The 8,141-nt window shown below is 35.3% G+C and overlaps 1 protein-coding gene across 1 annotated transcript in view; it reads left to right on the top strand.

The window, feature by feature from the left end:
* The first annotated feature begins 441 nt into the window (after window positions 1–441).
* Window positions 442–8,141, top strand: part of LOC108369977 (uncharacterized) — a 14,720-nt gene continuing 7,020 nt past the window's right edge. Inside the window, exon 1 of the mRNA XM_017625209.1 lies at window positions 442–703. Within this exon, the coding sequence (XP_017480698.1) occupies window positions 632–703 (72 nt within the window). The 5' untranslated portion in view covers window positions 442–631. The remainder of the gene's footprint in view (window positions 704–8,141) is intronic.

The following is an 8,141-nucleotide window of genomic DNA, read 5'->3' as shown; positions in this document are numbered from 1 at the left end:
TGAAAATAATTTCCCTGCTCCGGGAGCGTGAGTTGCGGTGGACTACCAACCGTTTCTCTTATCGCCGTAACGGCCTGAAAAAGAAGGTATATAGCTATTTATTGTTGATATAGAAGTGTTAGTGGACTTTTGGTCAAAAAGTGTTTACAGTATTTTCCAAGCGTGTAACATGGGATATACTTCGTAACCTTGGAGGCGCCTCTTGATCGCGACTGCAGGTCGTTAATATTAATATTTCCTGTGCTCACCTTGCTGATGCAGGCATTTAACAGCGCCTCTTCATGTGTATGACGGGCCGCCGCACAATATAAAAAAAACAACAGGATCCTTCATGTGGGATAGTAGGAGCAGGAGCTGTGCACGTTCGTATTTACGGCTTTACTTTTTAGCATATCCTCAATAGCCTTCAGGTCCATCAGCGTAGACAAAGAGCCACTGTGGACCAATTCAGCATTGTAAAATAAATAATGCAAAATTTTCTTCATCTTATTTACTAATTAGGCTCTAGAAGAAATCGGAAGAGAATGCAACATGACAGAGGAATGCGTTAAAAAAAGACCTAGTCGTTGAGGAGCACGTACATAGTTGAAAAGAAGAAGGTGTAGCAGAGCAAAAAGTCTGGTTGTGATGGATGGATGGTGAGGAGATGATTTTCCTGGATGCCTCTATTTTGACAGGGGAGGCAAGGGATAACGTTTCGAACGTAAGTATTTTTGAAACGTTTCTTTTGAAACGTGGCCACAATATTAGCTCTGTCTTGTTAATTTTTATACAGATGTGGTTGTAGGTGTGGTCAAGGGAACTCGAGTGAAACCTCCGTGGTTCTCTGGCAATTGTCGGGACAGGTTACGGCCTGTACCAATGTGAACTTCACAATCCAGACGAAGAAGCGTGGAAAAAGTGCAGAATACGGCCCGTTTTTCGAGAAACCCATCAACGTGAACAGATTGTATACTGATTTAATACCGAAAATTTTAATGGGGCTAAGCTTCACTGTTCTCTTGGGGTGTATGCATCGGTCTTCCAGGCTGAGGCATTTTCAATCCTCAAGGCCATGAACTCGGGTGTGGAAAATAGGTGAATGGGAGTTTAAGGGCCGTTTGCACCATGTCTAGTTAATTCTAACTCCCAGTTAAACATCTTTATCGACGTTATCGACACCCATCATATAACATGTGATCGATAAAGCAGTTAACGTGCTTAACTGAAGGATGTACCTCCAGTTAGCGTTAACTAGACATGGTGCAAACGGCCCTAAGTGTCTGCAGTGACAGCCAAGCTACACTTAAGGCTTTGGCCAGCCCTCTAACTACTTCCAACCTAGTTCGGCAATGCAAGCAGTGTTGCCGCGCATAATTTTTAATGGTAGCCAAATTCCTTTAAAAAAAGGGCTAAAAAAAAACTAAAAAAAGTAGTTGTGGCTAAAAATGGTAGCTAAAATTTTTTACTCACATATACATATATAAGTATACACGTAAACTNCTTCCAACCTAGTTCGGCAATGCAAGCAGTGTTGCCGCGCATAATTTTTAATGGTAGCCAAATTCCTTTAAAAAAAGGGCAAAAAAAAAACTAAAAAAAGTAGTTGTGGCTAAAAATGGTAGCTAAAATTTTTTACTCACATATACATATATAAGTATACACGTAAACTTTTTCAATAAGTAATGGTATGTATATGAAAACAATGAACTTTGGAAAAAAAGCTAATATTTTATCCAACCAAAAACCTTTTTGTACAAGCTGCTTGCTGGTTCCATCAAGTGATTGTACCATCAGGCTCGAAGCATATAACTTACCAGCATGCTGGTACAATATCTATTTCTTTACAAATGAGATCGGGGGAAGATCGAACTGATTAGAGTCGAAATTTCATAATTTTTCTAGCATTTTGTTTAACACTGTTTTTTTTTTTGTAATTCACAACTGCAATATCGTGAACGTAATCTTCCACAAATACAGCTTTGACTCATATAGTGCAAGAAATTTCCGCCAAAATACTTTTTACTTAGAAAATTGAGCTAATTTCACCACTAATCACAGAACATACACGGTCAATTGACTTGATGGGTCATTTAACAAATTTATTTTAAACTATAGTTAAATCGTTAACAGCCCCAACACGTTTACAGTATGTATGTATAAAAGCGTAAGGAACATATAATACATATACGTATATATATCAGTCTTTTTTAGTTTAAAAATTCCTCTCTTACATAAATGCAAAAAAAATTAAGCATATACAACTTTTTCATTCCAAGTATGAATCAATTCTAAAAAGGGCTAACAAAAAGGGCTAGGGGCAATTTTAAATTTATGTGGCCAAAAAAGTATGTGGTAGCTAAATCTAGGCAACAAAGGGTTAAAACGGCAACACTGAATGCAAGTCTCGACTAAATTATGTGGGCAAACATAATGAGCTTGCTTTGCTCTGGGTGCCAGGTAAGGTTGCCAGACGTACCCCATTGGAAGGGACATACTCCATTTTGAGTTTTTGTCCCCCTTTCAACGGAAGATTGCGTAGGGCCCCCATTTTCGAACAAAGTCCTTCACTTGCCGCTTAAAGCATGCGTGCATTCCGAAACGTCAAAATAAAAAGCATCAGTCTCTTTTATTTCTAAACCTCTGTAGATTGTTATGTCAAATGTGCGCAATCTTGGTTAGATGCTACTTTTCTACTAGGTTGCGCTAGTTAGACTGTTTCTTCTAGTGCGGAATGCACCCCATGTTTGCATTCTTTAACTTTCACAGGCGATTAGTTGAATCAAAAGTTGAACGAAAAGTACAATTTTTATTTAAAAATATTCTCCTGCCATATTTAAGGCAGAATATGTATACATATATACTAGATCTCTTGTTAATCGACTAACCGATTAATCGGTTAATCGAATGGAAAAAGTTGTTTCAAAAAATAATCGAATACCTTTAATCGATTAACCGCTCTCTTTCGACTAACCGTTCATAATCGACTAGTTGTTTTCATTCGATTACTTGACAGATTCGACTATTCGAATAGTAGTTTTCTTTCAATATTTCATAAGTTTTGCGGTTGATATGCTTTGAATATTTATTGTACCAAAAATGGTGTGGCACCGCATGAATTATGATGGAGATGAATACGTGACTTATAGCAAAATTCAAAGTGCATCCATCACCTTCATAAACTCATGGAATCCAGGCACGAGAAATAGTCTCTTGGCGCTCGTTTGAAATAGTTTCGCCATCTTCGTTTTTTCTTCTACTCTTGAAACTTTTTGCCGGGCTTGGTTCGGCACATTCACTTTGGCTACATCTGTGGTCCTGGGGAGGATAAACTATGGAAAATTACCACTTATTAGTTCGTTAACATAAACATACATTTCCAGATCCTGCTCCTTGTTCCTTTTGCGAATGGCCTTCAAAGGGGTTGCCAAAGACGATGTATAATTATTATAGGCCATATTTTGTCCACATATTGTACACTTGACTTCTTTTCCACCTTCGGAGTTAGAAAAGAAGTTCCACACCCAGCTACGCTTACGTGAACTCATTGGATAAAGCAAATTTTTGGTTTTGAAGTGAGAAAAAATTTGTATTTAAACATTTTTCACTATTCGAATAATGACAGTTAATCAATTGCACGACTAGTCGAAGTGAATGAAACGATCGAATACTTGCTATTCGATTTTCAGTCAATGCAAAAGTTGCTACTCGACTATTCGAATAATCGGTTAACCGGATTATCGACTGTTAACAAGAGCTCTAATATATACATACACCCACGACAAAAGATAGCACATCAATATTTTTGCTAGTTTTGACTGTTTTTCTTTTGCTTTTTTTTAAGGTTCACTAATTTTACATAAAAGTATAGCTCTTTATCTAACAAATACCATATAAATCTAAGTTTCAGACTTTGTACAAATATTATAAAAATTCCCACAAACTTTTCATCTCAGTTCCTAGCATTTTAATTTTAATTTCTAGATTAATTTTTGGTATGCAGTTTTACAGCTTTTAAATTCTTGTATAATGAAGTGCAAGTTTGAAGTTGTTAAAAAATCGTATTGGTTTTTGATATTTTTTTTTTGCTGACGGCGTTATGCACTCCTTTCCATATATAAAATTACTTTGTATGGAAGCAAATGCGTGATACAGCAAAAAAATTAACAAGAAATAATGCGATTTTTGAGCAGTTTCAAACTTCCACTTTACTATACTAGAATTTAATAAGCTATACAACTGCATACCAGAAATTAATCTAGAAATTAAAATTAAAATGCTTGGAACTGGGAGGGAAAATTTGTGGGAATTTTTATAATTTTGGTACAAAGTTGGAGATATTCGCCGATATTCCGATTGTCGGAACGACAGTCGTTCGTCGATATTTGAGATTTTCATTGGCGTTATGAGGCAACAAATGACATAATCTACTACAAATTTGTATTCCTATTATCCTTTCGAAATGAAGAAGTGTTAAAATCTGTCGTTAATGTTTTTATTTACGACATAATTCAACGAACGACTGTCGATGCGAGCGACTTACGACAATCAGAATAGGGGTGATTAGTATGACTAGAGCCTGGTACTTTGAAGCCCGGACGAAATAATTTTATGATTACCAATGATTTTCCCAAGTGTTCGTAAACTGGAAAATTACCGTAACATAGTTAATGCACGGCGAGAGTTTCTTTATCCACATTCCGAACATTAGGAATACATTTTTTTATTCACTTATCCATTAGAACGTTGTTTCCGGATAATATGGGGCTGGATAATCTGAACGCATTCTTTTCATTTCGTCTCTAGTACGAAATTCATAGAATATTGCATGAAAATAATGGAGCTAGAGAAACCAATTAAGTTTTTGCAGAACTCCTTCCAGACTAACCGCACAAAATATCAAGCAAATACTTAGTAAATAACATTTATTGTAATTATTTTTAAGAAGTGCTTATAAAGTTAAACCACGATTGGGAGATCTTATTTTTTCCCACTGAATATCGATATTTCCATTGGATATGCAATATCGCGATACTTCACCCCCTATTCTTTTTGCGTATTTGTACGAATTATATACTTCTGGTCTAATTGAAGAAAAGGTTTCCGGTTGAACGTTATTCACTTTGGCGTCTAGTAGCATAGTTGTTTTTGTTGTCGTTAGGTAATTGTGAAAAGCGCAGCATGCCAATACCGGAAGATCAACCGTGCTTGGTAGCACCTCAATTGGCCTTTGGAATATGTTAAACCGTTTAGCCAGCCTTCCAAACGCACACTCCACGACCACTCGAGCGCGACATAGCCTGTAGTTATAGATCTCTTGCGGCACATTCAACTTTACGTTACGATTAAATGGCTTAATTAACAGCCCAACCAATAGTGTAAAAATAATTTTTTTAATTTTACTTTACTTTTTACTTTTTAAATTTACATAAATACGACTTTAATAAATAAGTTGATAAACTCGATTTTATTTTACATTTATACTCATCAAGAAATAAAATTATAATTAACTTGACATAACGAAGCGAACAGAACTTATTTTGTGTGGAACGTCAATTTTCCTGACACAGCTGTTCTTTATTTACAAAAAAATTTAGTCACGACTGGAAAATTTGTTTTAATAACTAAAATGAATGCAGAAAGAAAACAGGTAAATATATATACATATCTATATGTATATAGGACTGCGCAAAATAATTATTTGCTGCAACTGGTTTGTTTCCTTTTGAAGCACGCTAAACGGTCTGCAAATTGGACAGCTGAAATGCGTGAGGCTTTGCATGGCTTTGTGGAGGAGCACGTGAATATGAAAGAAAACAACGTCAGCAGTGTACAAGCAAAAGTGATTGCGTGGAAAGAAATCGCAAATAAAATGGCTTCTGTCGGCTTTGATTTTGAGCCTAAAAGATTGCGGGAAACATGGGCCCGCATAAAAACAGAAGCCAGGACGTCCGTCTCGCAATACATAGCATAGAAAAAAGCCACAGGTGGCGGACCAGCACCAAAGGAGCCCGATGATTTTTCGATGCAGGTTTTGGCCACAGATCCATTTGAGCTTGTGGAAGATGTCGCCCAGTATGATGGCGATGTTACAGAGCTCCCCAGTAATACAGAAGTGGAAGAAAGAAATACCTCACTGAAAAATGTAAGAATCACAAATCGATATACATATGTAAGTTTGCAAATTGGGTAGATAACCGATAGTTTCAGGAAGATGCTATGATAGTTGCAAATGGACGACCAGCTCCAGCAGAAGGAACGGGAACGGCTCGAGAAAGACGACGAAACAGATCTTAATCATATAAACAGCAATGCGAACAGGATGTGTTGAAACGACGACTACTGCAAATTGAGGACGAGGATCATGACCAAAAAAGAATACGTGAGCTTCAAATTGAGGTCGAGAAGAAGAGAACTGAATTGATCGAAGATGAAAAGCATTTGATTAAAGCAAAGCTAGAAACCCAAAAAGCAAAACAAAACTACTACCAATATAAAAGTAAACAATTTAAATAATATCGAAGTTCATACAAATATAAGTTTGTATGTTATCTGGGAATATGCATATGTATGTATACATTTGTAACATTTCTCACAAAATTGAGTAGGTATATTGCGATTTGGTTTAAATATTCGCAATTTTTTTCGTGGTATAAATGTCTTATTAACTTTTTATTAAAATATGGCTTATATTTTAACAAACACATATAAAGCCAAGTATGAAACTTTGTACGAAATTTAGGAAAATTCTGTAAAGTTTAATCAAAATTGCAAACTTTTTAAAAATAATTTCTTAAAGATTACAAGTATGCAGTTTTTATCCCATTAAATTTTAGTAAATTATATGGAAAATTCAATTGTCTTAAAATTCGCGTTGAGTTTTGATAATTTTTTTGCTGACGGAGTTAAATTTAAATTTTTAGAAAGCTTAACTTTTAGGTGTGCTCGTCCTCAAGTTATTTGTTTTTGTTATTTTTTGGCCTTATAACAATTATATTCAACAATTTATATTGAGCTCGAGGCCGTTTTTTAAATGAAAATTTATTGTGGAAAAGCAATAATAATTTGAAAAAATGGTAGAAGTGATAGCTATTTCGGAAATCACCACATTTCCTCATCAGACTTCTTTCAGTAGGATTCGAGCCGACGATCCCACTGACTCAGCCAGTTGCCTATGCACCGGGCTAAGTACGCCTTGTAAATTATCGAGGACCAGCACACCTAAAAGTTAAGCATTCTAAAAACTGAATTATTAGCAAAAACCAACAATACCAACAACCACATGATCAAGTGAATTGCAGCGGAATAGCTGCGCTTGATTGTGTTGGCATAACAAAAATGAAAATAGTGGAAATAAGCAAACGATAATTTACAAGGCGTACTTAGCACGGTGCATAGGCAACTGGCTGAGTCAGTGTGATCGTCGCACAGTGCTGTATGAGCGGGCAAAAATCAACAAAATTGTTGTCACGTATGTCAACGTGTTTGGTATCGTTGGAAAGGAAATTTATCCTAGATTAAGGATTCGGACTTAGTTTTTTTTTTATCTCATAAGGTTCTCACAAAAACCTCTTAAAGTTGTGTGTTTTTTATATATTTTTTCCTTTATGAAAATGCCTTTATCTGGAGTCTTTAAAAAAAAATTGCTAAAAATACAATTTAACATACTTTATCTTAAGACACAATTTTTCTAATTAGAAAATCTGTAAGGAAACCACTCTATAGAGCTTTTTAAAAAATATTGAGTTTCCTGTTGGGAATGGCCTATTTGCTACACCCTAAAATTTGTTGCAGAAAATTTAAAAAATTCCTAAGTTCACAAAGGGATAAAAAAAAATATGTAAAAGTATGTTTTTTTTTATTCTTTTATTTGAAAGAAGGGGCATTNAAAAAAATTTCACTGATTACAGTTACCACAGTATTTTCCATTACTTAAATGCCAAAACATTCTTTAAAAATAGTAAAGTTTATTACTGTAGACACACGCGGTAGTGTTCTGCGCTGTGTAGTGAAGCGTAAAATAGTGAAAAAACTAATATTAATATGAATTCAATTATAAAAAAACTCAATTTTAGCTGATATCTGGATTCCTACTCGTCCATCAGAAGAGTGTCTGCATTATCTGCATTTTTTGAAGACAAATTAATACACGCTAAATGCGA

This window comes from Rhagoletis zephyria, unplaced genomic scaffold, assembly GCF_001687245.7.
Source record: "Rhagoletis zephyria isolate East Lansing unplaced genomic scaffold, Rhagoletis_zephyria_1.1 Rzeph_scaffold_03940, whole genome shotgun sequence".
Classification (NCBI taxonomy): Eukaryota; Metazoa; Arthropoda; class Insecta; order Diptera; family Tephritidae; genus Rhagoletis; species Rhagoletis zephyria.
Note: the sequence above shows the minus strand (reverse complement) of the source record. Positions and strands in the feature narration are given on the sequence as shown.